The sequence below is a fragment of the Typopeltis vanoorti genome, chromosome 21, assembly GCF_054136105.1.
Source record: "Typopeltis vanoorti isolate ZY-2024b chromosome 21, IOZ_Tvanoo_1.0, whole genome shotgun sequence".
NCBI lineage: Eukaryota > Metazoa > Arthropoda > Arachnida > Uropygi > Thelyphonidae > Typopeltis > Typopeltis vanoorti.
Window position 1 is genome coordinate 76,876,992 of NC_143569.1, and position 18,057 is coordinate 76,895,048.

At 35.6% G+C, this 18,057-nt stretch overlaps 1 protein-coding gene across 2 annotated transcripts in view; it reads right to left on the reverse strand.

The window, feature by feature from the left end:
• Nucleotides 1-18,057, reverse strand: part of LOC150095000 (protein zer-1 homolog) — a 289,217-nt gene that overhangs the window by 105,390 nt on the left and 165,770 nt on the right. For both annotated transcript variants that reach the window (XM_090411703.1, XM_090411704.1), the window contains exon 9: nucleotides 2,458-2,619. In XM_090411703.1, coding sequence (XP_090267829.1) covers nucleotides 2,458-2,619 — 162 coding nt within the window. The remainder of the gene's footprint in view (nucleotides 1-2,457; nucleotides 2,620-18,057) is intronic.

Consider the following 18,057-nt stretch of genomic DNA (forward strand, 5'->3'; position numbering starts at 1 on the left):
AATCTCATTATGAATGAAATGGCATTTTGAATGATATCAAAACTGAAGATATTCAAATCAGCTCTTTATATAGTTGTTATAACTCTTAAATAAATCCAATACAAGAGTTTGCAGGATTCCTTAATTAAATTGAATTGCTGTAATAAATTTGGTAAGAAAATCAGCAATTAAAAAGAAAATAGGAAGGAACAGTGGAAACACCACTGGCATTCTGAACAAGAGACCAGATATGAGAATTCTGAGAAAAATTAGAGTGACATGTGACATCAATTGCAGAATCATATTAAAATGCAAGCAACTTGACTTTTTTCAGCATTCAGAAATGTACGAGTAGACTTATCTCAGGTTGGATGGTCACTTAAACATAATGGGAGAGGAAAGATTAGCAAAAACAAGTTTTTGTTTCTAGGATGGCAGGAACAAAGACCTAGAGGAAAAGGACCCACCAAAACCTAAGTGGAATGATACAGTAAGAAATGCTTTAGAAGACCAAAGCATAAGATCTGACAATATTGGGATCCTACCAGATAACAGATTTGGAGGAAAAACTGTTGATAAGAAGTCAATGATGTAAACTTTTCCTGTACTGCTATTATAATATCCCGTAGATCCCCTGATGGTACATAAGGAATTTGATAATAACTGAAATAATATGGCAATTTCATACTGGATAATATTCTATCAATGTGCTGTTCAAATTTTTGTGTCTAAATTAGACACAAAAAAGTCTCCTGGCCCTGACAGCATTCCTCCAATTATCCTGAAGGTCTGTGCATCGGAACTGACTCCTATCCTATGTCACCTGCACACACACTCTTACTCCACTGATATATATCCCAAAACCTGGAAACTGTCCTATATTCAACCCATTCCCAAAAAGGGTGACAAATCACTGCCATCTAACTACCGCCCTATCTCACTCGCTTCAGTCCTATCAAAAGTAATGGAGAAAATCATCAACTCTCAACTCCTAATCAACCTTGCAGGTACCTGGCTATTAAGCGACCACCAGTACGGATTCCGTCAAAGTCGTTCAACAGGAGATCTACTCTCATACATCATCCATCACTGGACAAACGCCATGGAGAAATTTGGGGAATCCCAAGTAGTTGCACTTGATATCTCCAAAGCCTTTGACCGAGTCTGGCACAAAGGCTTACTACGCAAACTCCCATCATTTGGACTGCCTCAGGACTTCTGCAAATGGATTGTCAGCTTCCTGTATGGACGCACACTATGTGTGATGGTAGACAGCTCCCTATCCTCTCACCATCCAACTAATGCTGGGGTCCCACAAGGTTCAGTTCTCTCACCGACCCTCTTCCTTCTATATATCAATGACCTATTTCAGTTGACCTCTAACCCAATACACAGTTTTGCAGCACATTACATTCCTCCCTTTCATTTGACAAACCCTACTCTACACAACTCACCTCAACCCACAGAACATCAACCACCACTGCCCTTAATTCCGACCTCCAAGCCATCTGCCAATTGGGTTCAGATAACCACGTCAACTTCAACGCTAGTAAAACCCAGTTCTGTCTTATTTCTCACAAAAAAGAAAACCATTTTCCCCCAGCATTGTTTTCGATAACACTCAAATTCTCAGACAAGATGAAATTTCTCTTCTCGGAATTACCTTGACATCAAGCCTCTCCTGGCATAAACACATCACAACCATTGCATCCTCAGCTTCCAAAAAACTAGGTTTTCTCTTTTGCTCAAGAAGCTACTTCACCTCTAAACAGCTGTTAACACTATACAAGTCACAAATCCACTATCCGGAGTGGGGCTCCAAAAAAACTCCCTCAAAATGCTTGACTCAATACAGAGAAGAGCAATTAGACTAATAAATGATCCATCCCTCACCAACTCACTCCCACCACTTTCATATAGACGTTTGGTCTCTGCGATCTGTATATTCTATAAATATTTCCATGGGGAATGTGCATCTGAAACAGCATCAATAATTCCCCCACCCTGTACTAAGCCCATTGGAACACGTACAGCTGCCGCCCAACATCCTTTCACAGTACACCTCGAAACTCACAGAACAAGTTTCTTTTCCTCCTCATTCATCCCTGCTACTGCAGTACTGTGGAACAGTCTTCCGCCAGACGTATTTCCCAAGGAATACAACATACAGGCGTTCAAAACAAATGTAAACAAGTTTCTTCTTTCACAACCCACCACCCGTATACGGTACTAATGTACTATAGGTTGAGCAACCAACCTCCTGTATATGGGCCCAACATTTAAAAAAAAAAAAAAAAAAAAACTTTTACCTCATTATTTTGAGACAACAAGAGGATCTATCAAAAACTTGTCATAAAGTGAATTTAAGGTGGTTTCCTAACTTTTTTTTAACCGAGAAAAGTTTAGAATGTCAAGGAGATACATTTATTTCATGTATTAGAATTGAGATAATACAAAAATATTTAAAAATATATTTACTGATATTGCTCCTCTGTCTCCTACTAGCTGCTTCTGAATGCCATCGACCTGGCAAGCAACACTGTTCAGTAGATAGATACCAATTCGTTGCACAAAGTCATCTTGTTCTTCTTGTTTCACAATATATAGCAATATTTCCACGAGCCTCTCATAATCAAATAACTAGATAAAAGCAAAAAAAACAACACTTTTGTAAATCTAAAACATAAGAAACATACTAAACATTTCAGAAAAATGGACTGAGAAATCAATATCTAATAGGTAAGAGAGGAAAAATGAAAGTGGGAATACAGTGATTTCAATGCAAGACTCATCTCATTTGTTACATAACTGTTCCATGATGATATGTAATTCCATCTAGAATGGCAATGATTTTAAATTAATGAAAATCCCTACAGTTATGAATTGTAAACCTAATATTACAAGGATTCGTTTGAAAACAGTTTATGTTTTTGAGGAGAAACTAACAACTTCAACAATTGCTCAGCTTTCAATTTTTCAGGAAATGACAACGTACACTACAATAATTAATAAAAAAAAACTTTAATTAATACTTTCCTACATTTCAGCAATGTTACATTGCCATCATCAGGGATCACAAAAAAACAATGATATGTGCTTGCAGGCACTAACACTGAGCAAATGAGGCTGAATAAAGGTAACAGAAGACAGGCCTAGAATCCTAAACAGTGCCCCCTAGTGAGCTAAATTGGGTTGTCTTGGAAAGCATGCATTTTAAGAACATCAGCCCAATGGCTTACTCTTCTTAAAATGTATGCTTCATACTTGTATTTGTTGCAATGTAACAAGTGGCCTTCTTCTAGCATATCCTGTGGTGGTTACCCAAAGCTTGGTCAGCAAGTCCTGCATGGCTGTATTGGTGGAACCAGATGTAATCCATGTATTCAGATATCCTGATATTGGCTATCTTGCATATCTGACCGTAGTAGGACAGTTTACAACTGCAAGGGACACTGTATACTCCTGGTAGATCTAGGGCAGTGCTGTTCAACCTTTTTTACTGTGCGAGCTACTTTCTATAAAAAGCTATTCAGCGATCTACTCTATTATATATAAGTTATTCAGTGATCCACTCTCTTATATAGATCACGTTCCCCCAACCTGATATTTGATTATGCACAAATAAACAAATAAAAAAAAATACACAACAAAAACTATTTGTGTATTTAAAAATTTATTTATCACTTTTAATTATTTTAATACAACAAAAAAAAACACACAAATATATTGGAATAAAATATTTATTTCTCTGGTTTGGAAAACCAAAGTTAGAAAAAACAACAGATTGATTACAAACTCACAAGTTACAGGAAATGCTGGTTGATAAAAAAAAACAGCTAATATGAAATTTGGCATTGTTTAGACCTCGCAATATTTTCATAGTCAAGTTGATATGAAGAAGTGGCCAATCACATCCAAATGATCATTTGCAATTTGGTTTCTTAATTGATTTTTTATGATGGTCATATTTGAAAATGTGGATTCTGACAAGTACGTCGATCCAAAACACGACAGAATTTTTCGCGCAATATCAGTTAATATGGGGAATTTTTCATGTGAATACTTCCAAATGACTTCATTGTTTATTGATTTTAAATGTAAACTATTCTGAATGTTTATTATCTCAAGTTCTACTTCAGATTGGTTTATATCAAACAGCCCACTAATTTTATTTGAAATTTCTGTGATGTTCAAGTTTTCTTGAAATTAATTATTGATAAAAGATACAATCATTTCAGTTTTATTAAAATCTTTAAATATTGAATTTATTTCTTCCTCAACTAATTCTATTTCACGAATAAATTCTTTTAAATCATAGCGAAGCATTTCTTGATTTTGTTAAAAAATTTTTAATAAATATGGGAGATTTTATTAAATGCGGTCATTTATATTTTTCTTTCACAAAAGAAAGTATTGTTGAAAAGTTTTTATTGAACTTAACATGTCAATTAAATTTTTATCTCTACCTTGTAACTTTAAATTTAAATTGCTTAATTTTGTACAAAAATCTACTAAAAATGATAAGTGTAAAAACCATCTTTTATCACTCAACTGTGGATAAATATCTCCTTTTTCATCAAGAAAATGTTTTATATCGTTAATTAATACAAGAAATCTTTCTAAAAACTGACTTCTGCTGAGCCAGCGAACATTATTGTACAACAGAAGTTCCCTATCATCATCTGCTTGTAATTTAAATAACAGGCGTTGCAGGGCTTTTCCTCGAACAGAAATTAAAATTTCAAATGTAATATCCAAAACATCTTTTTTGTTTAATCTTTTACTGCACAGTACTTGTTGGTGAATAATACAGTGGTACGTTAAAAAATCTGGATATTTGTTATCCAGATTTTTTAACGTACATTTCATTTTTACATTTCATTATGTAAAAACTATTGTTTTTACATAATGAAATGAAGCCTGATTTATTACCTATCAATGCACCATCAGTAGTAATAGACACAAGTTTAAAAATCGGAAGTTTGTGTTGTTTCACAAATTCATCAAATGCCGAAAAAATGTCTTCATCGATAGTCCTTCCCAATAATGGTATAATTTTCAAAAGTTCTTCTTTACTTGAATAATCTTGAAATACCATGCGAATATATACCATTAACTGAGAAATATCAGTGAAGTCGTTCGATTCATCAAATTGTAATGAAAACGCAACACACTGGTGAATGTCTGACATTAACCTGGCCTGGAAACTTTTCTCCAGCAATTTGAAACCTTGTCTGCGGCCTAGAAGTAGTCTCTCTCTAGTGACGCCTCGAACCGAGAAGCTCCTTTCTGGAAGCAGGAAACTCCTCTCTCAAGTAACATGGATCCGGGCAGTCTCTCTGATGGCGACTCTGGACTGGACAGCCTCCTCTCTGAAAACAATTCTGGAACCGGAACCCCCTTCTGCTTGCTTCAGTCCCTTTTTATTAGGCCTCCTCTGAGACCTCGCATGACGTTTGGCAACTCCCAAAGAATCGGTACAAGTCTTTCATCTTAAGTTTCAAGTTCGGCATGCCTTTTGTTCTCCTCTGCTTTCTTTTGATTATAAGTTGCCGGCCATCAGAAAGTTGTTTGAACTCTTTCTGACTGACTTCGGAGATGTTTACACTTAGAGCCTGCAAGCCTTTCTATACAAGTTTCAATAACAATCTTTCTAATGCTGCCATGCAGCTTCGCCAACAAAAACACTGCCTTTGCTTTTAACATTCTAACATATTCTTATTAAAGCAGTATATACAGTTAGCTTTAAAAGAGTTATTTACAAAAACATCTAATACAAACTATACCGAGACAAACAAAGTTTATTTTTTTACAATATTCACATGAGACTTAACCTAAGTAAAAAATCGATGTAATGTGCTTTGGAATATTTAATATTTAAGCTACAATCGAGTTTTTACACTTTGCTTATAATTGTATTCACTCGGGTCGCTGTTTGACTTCCACTGATCCAAATTAATTCATTTACCCGGACTTATAAGAAAATTACTGATTTGGCAATTTTAACGAAAAATAAATAAACAATACCAATACACATAAAGCAAATTAAAATTAATACAAAATAATGATAAATAAAATATTATGTTTTCAGTTTTAATTAAATTTGTAAGTAAGGAGGAATACACAAGAGATCGACCAAAAATCGCTTCGCGATTGACGGGTTGAACACCCTGGTCTAGGGTATGTGACTGGTCTTTGGTGGAGCAGATAAGAGACCAATTTCTTATGTGATCCGTAACTAGTTGTAAGATCATGTTTCCTTAGGATTTTTGTTAATTTTTCAGATGTGCTCCAGATATATGGAATAGTGGTAGATTTTGAGTAATATCTGCTTTGAAGGAGGAGGAGGGGGATGGTTACTGTTACATGGTTTAATTATATTTTTGATTTTTTGGGGGTTGTAGCCATTGGCTTAGAAAGTGTTAAGGATATGGTCAAGTTCAGTAGTTAGGGGCTCTGTTATCCGAACAGATTAATTTTGTCCTGTTACATAGGGTTTTTATGGTCTATTTTTATTATATAGGGTGGAGGGGGAGGTGATTGCTGGTGAATGTATCTACCTGTATGTGTAGGTTTTCTGTAAATGGAGAATGCCAAGGAATCATCAGGCTGGCATTCAGAGTATCTAGGAATGGGAGTCTGTTGCTGTTTTCCTTTTCCAAGGTAAACTAGGTGTTGATTGTTTAGGTGTGTTAAGAAATTGTGGAGTGTATCCAAGACATGCAGCAAAATTACACATCATTCATGTAGTGTAGCCAGACAGTGGATTTTTGTGGAGCAGAGTTCTTCAAATGTCTCCATAAAGAAGTTGGCCAGGGGAAGGAGAGAGTGAAGAACCCATGGCATTTCGTTTGGCAAGGAAAATTCTATAAACAGATAGAGGGGACTGCCATGAGTTCTCCACCCATGGTGAACTTCTTTATGGAGACCTTTGAGGAAAAAGCCTTAAACTCTGCCCATGATAAGTAATTATTAATATCATCTAGATATTCTCTTGATTCCACAACATTATCAAGTGTCAATCAACAGCAATACAATTTATAATAATTCCAACATATTCAACAATGCTAGCTGAATATTAATACTTAAATTTAATGATAGCATTATAAAAGTTAACTATACTAATTAAAATAACATTCAGCAATTACTGGTTATGCAGATCATGAATTTAAAAACATTTCTTCTTATCTTTCTTTCATTTTAGGTCTTGTGACATGTTCACTGTCACTAGACCCAAGATCAATTGATAATGATGAGAGTGAAATCCATCTTCCACTGTTTGCTTGGTCTTTCCAATCAGTACTTGTTTTACAGTTTTCCATTCTAATTATTCTATTCTTCTAACAGTGTATTAACATGTTTTTGCTATTCCTTTTTCCACATGTTGACTATTCATTTACTGTTTGTAAGACACTTATCCTTCGATATCTCATAATTTTTTTTACACAGTTTTTCTAAGTGTTTTCATTTTTGTCATTGTTTAAATTATTAATCTTAACCATTTTGGTTCTTGTTTCATATGCATAAGTTAAAACCAGTTTTACACACACACTTGTCCAAGATATAATATTTAAACTCATATCTGTTTTATATGTTTAGAAATCTTGAAGTGCTCGTTTACTTCATTATCTTTACTCTTTTTGAGTTAATCTGAGTTCTAAATATTTAATTTTTTTTTTTTTTTTTTTTTATATTTAGAGCTCTTATTTTTATATTTATTTCTAACTCACACCCAATTCAGCTTCTTCCCAAATCTTGACAGCCAAAATCAAGCCTTGACCTCTTGGATTTGTTGCCTCCAACCTGTCTGCCAAGGACCTTACTTCTCCAGTTTAGAAACTGCAATATGATGTTGCTATCTTGACTAATTGTATCTATCTATCTATCTTCTTCTTGGTTTCCTTCTTGTCTTTTACCAAGAATTTTACTATTTATAGTCTTCTTAAGAATACTGTCATTGTCCAAACAAAAAACATGTCCTGTCCACTGCAACTTTTTGAACTTCATTATACTAAATATTGTAGGTTCTTTATTGAGTTGGTATAACTAATGGTTATATCTCATCCTCCAGATACTATTATTATTCATCAGGCCAAATATTTTTCTAAGGATTTCTTTCAAAAGCTGAAATCAAAGTCTCTACCTTCACTGTAAATATCCAGGTTTCACACCTGTAGGTAACAACTGGATGAATTATCATTTATATATTTGTACTTTAGTCTTCCAAACTGATATCTTTTGAGCTGAATACACAGGAGAAAGAATAAAAACCTAGATTACCTGTTTTTATTGGATTCTACACTTTTACCATCTCATTTGAGTGGCTTGTGATCATTACTCCTAAGCATTTCAACTGTTCCACTTCATTTCAAGGTTCCCAATTTTCACATTTATATCAGTTAACTGATTCTGCCTTTTATTACTCATTCTTTTAGGTTTTTGTTCATTAATTTTTAGCCCTATCTTATATGACGATTGAATGGAATTGAGAAATGGAAAAAGTTGAAAAGTGACTAGAGAGGAAGGACAAAAGGATAAGCAGCAAAAAAAAAAGAAGCAGTGAACAAGTAAGAATTCACATAAAGATAATCAGGTATGTAAAATTGATTATAAAAGAACAATATTGTATGGTACAGAGATTCAATCATAAAACATGAGTCTGATGATCATGTTATTACTTCAAGTTCTCCAGATGCTAAAATAAAAACATTACTAAATGTAATTGAAAAGCAGAACAGAAAAGTGAAAGAGATGGTAGTTTTGACAGGAGCAAATGATTTGCCTGGTGATAGATACAATATGAGAGAGAGAGAGAGGGGATATGAAAGGCCTGTTGGAAGAATCAAGAGTAAAGAATGAGAAAGTGAAAATAGTTAGTATATTACCTAGATATGGTAGAAATGAATTAAAAAGGGTTATAATGGTAAACAATTCAATGCATAGTCTAGGCAGAAAGAATAGTTGTGAATACTTGGTTGTGTAGAGTAACTCTGAGGGAAGAATGGATTCATATAAGAGGGAGGCCTCTTCAGTGCATTTGGTATCAGGAGTCTGGAAAAATTATTAGCTGGTATGAGATCTAACACAGAGAGTCAGCAAAACTATATTATAATGAGAGAACGGTGCAAATCTTTGCAAAAGAGAGACCATGTTATGTAACTGCATTAACAAGGGTCATGTGCATTATCATGGAAATGATTATGAGGAAAGAACAACTGTGTGTTCATCTGGTTCAGATCTATCAAGTAAGTGAAAGAATGTCAGCATAAGCATAAGAATAGAGATCTGCAAGTTGTCCAACTGGGTCATGCAGCAAGTATGTATACAAAAAAGCATACAGGTAACTTATGTCTATATATGAATGCCAGAAATATCAGAAACAAATGGATAAAGTTTGTTGGCCTAGGTGAACACGTTGGGGCCTCAGATTCTAGGCATTAGTGACACCTGGATATCAGAAGTAGATAAACTAACTGGTATTGAGTGTAAAGGGTACAGTGTTTTTAGAATGGTTAGACAGGATAGGAGAGGTGGGAAGGGGGTGCAGTTAATGATACTGGATGATTTGAGTACAGTTAGAGTAGAAAACTATCACTGTAACACTAGTAACAATTTTCCTTGTAGTAGTGAGTTTGAAGTCATCTGGTGTGAGGTGAAATCTAACAAGATCAAATACATAGTGGGTGTTGTTACAGACTTAGTGAATGTGTTTTATTGAGCTGTTGCAAGACAACTTCCTCATGTAGCAAGTGACAAAAGAGAACTTGAGATCAAAGCGTGTTAGAATTTAACAAGATCAAACACATAGAGGAGTGTAGTTACAGACCTAGTGAATGCATTTTATTGAACTGTTGCAAGAAAACTTTCTCAAGCAATAAGTGACAAAAGGAACTCAAGATCAATGAGTGTTAGATCTGATTATAGTATCGGAAGGAGTTTTAGTTAAATAAGCAAATGTTCTACCTCCAATTGGTGACAGTAATCACGCTGCTCTGACTTGGGAAGTGGCTAAGTTTATGGATGTTCCATTCAGAAAAGGTTACATGCTGAACTACAAAGTAGGAAATTATGACCAACTGAGGAGTATACTAGGTTCTGCCCCATGGTATTGTTTGCTAGGTAGAATGGATATTGGTAGTGCATAAGAAACATTTACAAAAATACTTAAATGATGCAATATAGAAATGTGTCCCTAGAATTTGAAGAATAAATAGGAAATGGACGTGCAACCTTATCAAGCAAACGATTCATAAAAAAAATATGATGGGGAAGGAATCCTGTGTGCATAAGGATAATGGCAGTTACAAAAATTATAAGGCCAGAAGAGATACAACTGTTGTACAGAAAGATAAGTCCAAGTATGAAAAGAAGCTAGCTCTGCAAGCTAAAGAAAATCAAAACGTTTATACTACAAGTAAAAGAATAAATCTGCTGACTGTAGATGGTATGTATGTGACAGATGCAGGAGAGATTGTTCAACCAATGAGTACCCATTTTGCTAAAAGCTACCAAACAGGTGTTTGCAACACTGAGCTCATTGTTACCTCTTCATTAGATGGAAAAACTCGTGTAACAACAAGAAGGTAATGCTAAATAGGAATTTGGCAATAGGGGCTGATGGGATATCAGCATGGATGCTAAAAAAGTGCTCAGCTAAACTGAACTATGCCTTTGACCAGGCTATATAATATGAGCCTCAGAATAGGGTTGGTTCTACAGGAGTAGAAAGAATGTATGATAATCTCATTGCACAAGGGTGGTGATGCATAGACTGATGTGTCCAATCTAGTGGCCATCACTGGAGTGGTGGTAAGGATTTTGGGAAAGTTAGTAAAAGCTCATATGCAAAAATAGGTTGACAGACAATGCTTTGCAATGAACAGCATGGGTTTACTAATGGTAAGTCATGTTTCAGCAACCTGCTCACATTTTATGATAATGTTAACACTGAGTTAGACAAAGGGAATGAAAACACCAAGATCCATTTCAACACTAATAATGCTTCTGATAGGATACAGCATGGAAAAGATTGTTGCATAAATTAGAGTGTAGGGTTGGATTATAAAATATCACATAAGAGAATGGCTGACAGATATCAAAAAAGTGATATATAGAGGATGTGAGTCTGCAAGATTTAAGGCAACCAGTGGGTTACACAAGGATCAGTCCTTGGCCCATTGTTATTCAATCTGTACATTAATAAATTGGGAAAGATTTGACAGTCAACATATAACTATTATCTGATGATGCCAAGATAGGCAGGGTAATCAGGAATGCAGCTGAAATGCAATACTTGCAGAATGACTTACACCTCAAATAGAATAGACTACATATATATTATTATTATTGTTATTATTATTATTTGTCACCTCCAGGGAGTCCAAAGACTCATCAACGGAGGGCATCTACTCCACGGCTCTGCTTCCACCACTCACATCCACCAATTGACTACACCAACGGCATCTACCGTTCACTGCCACCACTGGTATTTCCACAGACAATCACAAACATCCATGCCCACTACGGGATACGAACCTTCAGCCTCTTGACTGGAAGGCGGACACGCTAACCACTCGGCCAGCCGGCTGGTATATAACAGACTATATACATTGCTTAACATAATGTTCCACTTACACTATATCACTGTAACATATTACAGGGTGTTCGGGATAAATTTGACATATTTATAATTAATTATATTTTTCCGTAAGTTACATGTATTAACACACACTTCTCTTCATTTAAAAGTTTGGACCCTTCTTCATTCATATACAAGATGTCAGAAAGGATGGATAGCTGGAACCCACCTGAATCATGGAAGAGAATAACTTGTATCATGATGATTCGTGCCCGCCATCAAAATAAGGATATTACGACTGCTGCCCAATGCTCCCTGAATACAGTAAAAACAATCAGGCATGAACTAGAGACTTGCAATGGTGACTACGAGGATGTAGCAAGAAGAAAGATCCCTAGCAGACGATCTGATTGCGTTCGTACAGCAGAATTCCTCGCAAATCTGCAGGAACAGGTGTTGAAGAACCCTGGCATTGGAATTCGGGCTTTGTTCGTGGAGTTGCTAACTGTAGTCAAGCCCTGGATAACAAGGGTAGCCAATGGTAGGCCGTATGTATGGCAGCAGGATTCGGCCCCTTGCCACACCTCTGGGAAAAGTCAAAAATGGTTGTCTGAAAATTTCTACGACTTCACCAGTCCAAATGTTTGGCCTCCAAACTCCCCAGACCTTAACCCCATGGATTATTTTGTATGGGGCGCAGTTGAAAAAGACACCAATCGCACTTCCAGTAATACAAAAGCCCAGTTAATGGATAAAATTAAAACAGTTTTTGCGGCCCTTCCCAGGGAGACTGTAGCATCAGCTTGTTCGAGGTTCCGAAGCAGAATTGAAGCTGTGATCGATGCTAATGGTGGTTATTTTGAGTAAATCTTGTTGATAGTATTGTAATTAACTCTGCCTGTAATGTTTTTTTGTCAATTCATTAAATTTAATAGATACAAAGAAGATTTTCTTTTTCCTTACGAAACTGTCAAATTTATCCCGAACACCCTGTAATTTATAAATTAATATGTTAATTTATAAAACTTAAATAGAGATCCTTGTTATATTCCTTTGATTTCTCAAATATTTGTCTCTTAAGGTAAAAATCGGATCCTGGCAACTTCTATTTGTCCTGAACCCAGCTTGTTCTTCTCCAAGCTTTCCTTCCATAATTTTTCTTAGTCATTTCTTACGTATACTTGTATAAAGCTATCCAGTAGGGAAATTTCTCTGTAATTCTCACATTCAGTTTTATTTTTCTCTTTCATTTTTTTATAATATTTATACAGCTGAGTCTAGAACTCAGGTGTAAAAGCTGTCCAACTTTATATCTTTTTTTAAACTTTTCTTACATATTTTTGTTTTCAATATGCTATTTTTTATCATTCTAGAACTAAGTGATGGTCACTTTGAATTTCAATTCCTCTGTATACTCTTGTATACAAAAGAATTGAAAAAATGTTACTATGAATGATAATACAGGCAATAAGAATGTGTTTTCTCTCCATATTAATTTTTTGCACAACTTTATGCTGAAATGTGATGCTAATAATGACTCATCCTTGTCCTGAACAGAAATCAAGCCAGCACTTAACATTATAAAAGGAGTCACAGATGACCACGATGACATGAAAACTGAAGATAAAAATATTCTAGATATCTGGAGTAATTATTTTCAAAGATTGCTAAATGAAACAAGTGGTGACAGCATGGTACATTCAACAGGAATGCAATCATGAAATACAAGGGGGTCTGGAAAGTTCTGATAAACACCTAGAACAAAAATGATATTAAACAACTGATATAACAACAAGATAGAACATACAAGGATATAAGACCATAAGTTACCTTCATAACTCTGCTACAAGGAGTATGTGTTCTTTTTTGTGATTATGTCAGTTGCTTTAATATCATTTTTGTTCTAGGTGTTTATCAAAACTTTCCATACCCACTCCCCCTCTTGTATAGTACACATCATACTTGAAGTGGAAAAAACCATAAAAAAAAAACAACCTGAAATGTGGAAATACAGTTATAGTAGATATGATTCAACCAGAAATGCTCAAGTATCATCATCATCATCATCAAATTCCTGCCATGTACCCTCAAGGGGTGTACAGGATATGACAGTACTACATGAAAAAATTACATCATTACTAACTTCCTATCTACAATTTTCCTCCAAATCAGTCTGTTACTTGTCAAGACTCCAACATTATCAGATCTTATATTTCTATCGTCTAAGGCACTTTGTACCGTATCAATCCACCTATATCTTGGTCTTCCTCTGGGTCGTTTTCCTGCCAACCTGGCAGAGAACACTTGTTTTGCTAATCTTTCCTCTCCCATTCTATTTAAGTGACCATACCATCTGAGATTAGCTCTGCTAACGCATTCCTGGATGCTGACAATGTCAAGTTCTTTCCTAATATCCTCATTTTTAATATGATATTGCCATTGATGCCATCTGTTCACGCCTCTAATCTTTCTCAGGACTCTCATATCTGCGGTCTCTAGTCTTTGGTCAAGTGTTTTACTTCTGACCCAGCTCTCAGATCCATAAGTTAAAATTGGTTTGAACACAGTCTTGTATACAGCTAATTTAGTGTTCCGACTAATTTCTTTCTTATTCCATATGAATTTATTCAATTGACTTCCCACCATACCAGCTTTGCTGATTCTGTTGTCTATTTCTATATTTAGTTTACCATCTTCAGTAAAAATTGTGCCTAAGTAGCTGAAATGTTTTACTTGTTCCACAGGTTCTCCATTCACAACACAGTTGACATTTTCAATGATTCTGCCTATTTTCATTGTCTTTGTCTTTTTATTGCTGACCTTCATACCATATCTATTACAACAGCTATTCAATTTAGTCAGAGAATCTTGCAGACTTGTAGCGGATTTATTTAGAAGTATAACATCATCCGCATAAAGCAAAGAGCTGACATTAACATCTCCAATTTTGATATCATGTTTAATACCACATTCCTTCATAATGTGATCCATATAGATAATGAATAACAGAGGGGATAATGTACATCCTTGTCTCACACCAGATTTAACATTAAACCATCTTCCTGTACTTCCTTCAATTCTAACTGCTGACTCACAACTCAAATAAAGACTAAGTATTGCTTGATATAATGCCCCATTGACACCATATAACTGCAGCGTATTGAATAGCTTCTCTCTTGGCACCTTGTCATATGCCTTTTCCAAATCGACAAAACTTAAATACAGATCTTTGTTATATTCCCATGCTTTCTCGACTATTTGTCGTAAAGTGAAGATCTGATCCTGACAGCCTCTATTTGGCCTGAATCCAGCTTGTTCTTCACCAAGCTTTTCTTCCACAATTCTTCTCAACCGTTTCTCAAGTATACTTGCATAGATCTTGCCAGGAACACTCAGTAGGGAAATACCTCTGTAATTCTCACATTCAGTTTTATTTCCATTTTTATATATGGGTACTATGAGAGCTCTACTCCAATCATCGGGAATTCGTCCCTCTGTCCAGGCTTTCTGAACTATGCAGTGCAGCCACTGTAAGACTCTTATACCACCATACTTCAGCATTTCTGGTCGAATATCATCTACTCCTGCTGCCTTTCCACATTTCAAGCCTTTGATGGCTTTTTCTACTTCAAGTATGGATATGTATTCCTGACTGCATGCCTGGTCAGTGTTGTTTATCACTGTGCTGTCATCACTGCTTGTTTCATTTAGCAGTTTTTCAAAGTAATTACTCCATACTTCAAGGATATCTTTTTCTCCTGTTTTCATTTCACCTTTATCATCTCTAATTCCTTTTACAGCACTCTTTCCTCCATTCCTAAGCTTCTTCAACAACCTCCAGAATATTTTGCCACCTTCTTGATATTTATTTTCTATATTCTTGCCAAAGTCCTCCCATGACTTTTGTTTAGCTAGTTTTACACACTGTTTAGCTTTCTTACATTTGTCTCTGTATTCTGTAAGAGTAAAAGCTGACTTATTTGCCAGGAACTTTTGATATGCTTTCTTCTTTTCCTTCACTGCCTCTTTAACTTCCTGTGTCCACCAGGGAGTTCTGATTTTTTTATCTTTGCACACAACCTCACCACATGCCTCTCTGGCAGAATCAATCAATGTTTCCTTCAGAGTTTGCCACTGAATCTCCAAGGTTTGATTCCTGTGCTCAAACTCTTTCATTTTCTTTTCAATAATATTTCTGTATTTTAGTCTACAGTTTACATCCGAGAGCTGCTCAACTTTTATTCGCTTTAAAACTTTCTTACATGTTATTCTTTTCGATATGAAATTCAATTTTATCCTGCTCAAGACTAAATAGTGATCACTTCCAATTTCAAATCCTCTGTACACTCTGGTGTCCTGCACCAGGGAGAAAACATCACTATCAACAATAACATAGTCAATGAGACTTTTCTTATTCCTAGCCTCTTCTCTCCATGTGAATTTGTGCACATTTTTATGTTGGAACATGGTGTTAGTAATAACCAGTCCATGTCCTGAGCAGAAATCCAACAGATATTTGCCATTATTATTAGCTTTGCTCTTTTCTCCAAATTTTCCCAAAATATTTTTGTATGTCTCACAATCATTTCCTACTCTACTATTTAGATCCCCAACAAGTACCAACTTTTCCTTTTTCATTGTGTCAGTTGCTTTTTCTAAAGCCTCAAAAAATTCCTCTACTTCTACCTTAGTAGAACCTTCTGTGGGACCATAGGCACAAATAAGTCTCATTGTCCAGTTCCCCATTCTCATATTTGCCCACATTACTCTACTTGAGACTGACTGCCATTCAAGAAGATTAGCCTCGTATTTTGTGTTGAATACTATGGCTACTCCTTCTTTTCCTTGATTGTTATTGCCTGAATATAACATTTTGTATTTATTGCTCAGAAAGATCTCACCAGTTTTGGTCTTTTTTGTTTCAGTCACCCCATTATGTCGATCTGGTACTTATCTAATTCCTCAGCTAGCTCCATTTCTTTGCCATACAGGCTTCTTACGTTGATAGTACCTATCTTTAACTCTGGTGATGTTGAGTTGGGGTTTGTTTTCAGATTTGTTCCAGTAGCTGACTTTTCGCTGTTCGCCCTGGTTCCCTGGCGAAAACAACGGGGGCCTTGTTTAACCGGGCGACGCCCCAGCCGGCATGAAATTTTGTCATGTTGTACCATCATTTTTTATTTTGGTTTAACCAATAAGAATACAATTTGGTCGGCTAAATCCCAAATTGCCAGCCCATCCTCGTTCGTTCAGTATCAAAGTAGATACCCAACAGGGTGCACCACGAGAAGGTGAGGATTGGACATTAGGGCAGAAGCCCTGGTCGGTTCTCCGCATTCCTTTAAAGGCTATGTGGAGGTCTCCTCTCAGTTATACAGCTTTGACCCTTAAGCACCCCTATGCTCAAGTATGGAGGTATAAAAGTCTTGCAGTGGCTGCACTGTATAATTCAGATGGCTTGGGTCAGAGGGGCAAATCCTGGATGTTGGAGTAGAGCTCTTATAGCACCATCTATAAAAAGGGAAATAAAGCTGAATGTGAGAATTAGAGGAATTGCCATACTGCCATACAGAGTGTTAAGTTGGATGCAAGTATTCTTGAGAAATGACTGAGAAAAATTGTGGAGGAGAATCTTGGAGAAGAATAAGTTAGGTTCAGGACAAATAGAGGTTGTCAGGATCAAATTTCCACTTTAAGACAAAACAGATGAAAATCATGGTAATACAACAAGGATCTGTATTTGAGTTTTGTAGATATGAAAAACACATATGACAAAGTATCCGGAGAAAAGTTGTTCAAAATGCTACAGCTATATGGTGTAAATGGGGGATGCTATATCAAGCAATACTTTGTTTATATTTAAGTTATGTCAACAGTTAAAATTGGAGGAGATACAGGAAAATGGTTTGATGTTAAATCAGGTGTGAGATAAGGGTGTACATTATCTCCACTATTATTCATCATCTATAAGGATAAAGGAAAGTGGAAATTAAACCTGATGTCAAAATTGGAGATGTTAATCTCAGCTCTTTATTTATGCAGATGATATTATACTTCTAAATAAATCCAGTACAAAAAATTCAGGATTCCCTGTTTACACTGAATATCAGCAACATCCTGAATGGATATATATAAAACAGGTAAAATATTTCAGCTATTAGGCAAAATTTTTAGTGAAGATGGCAAATTAAATATGGAAATAGCGGAATTAGCAAAGCTGATATGGTAGGAAGTCAACTAGATGAATTTATATATATAATATGAGAGAACGTAAAATCACTGAACTAACTGTGTTAAATCAATTTTAACTTATGGATCTGAGAAAGATTAAGAGAGTGAACAGATGGCATCAATGCTAATATCATATTAAAAATGAATATATTAGGAAAGAACTTGACATTGTTAGCATTAAGGAATGTGTTAACTGCGTTAACCTCAGTTGGTATGGTCATTTGAACAGAATGGGAGAGGAAAAGTAAGATAAACGAGGGTTCTTTGGC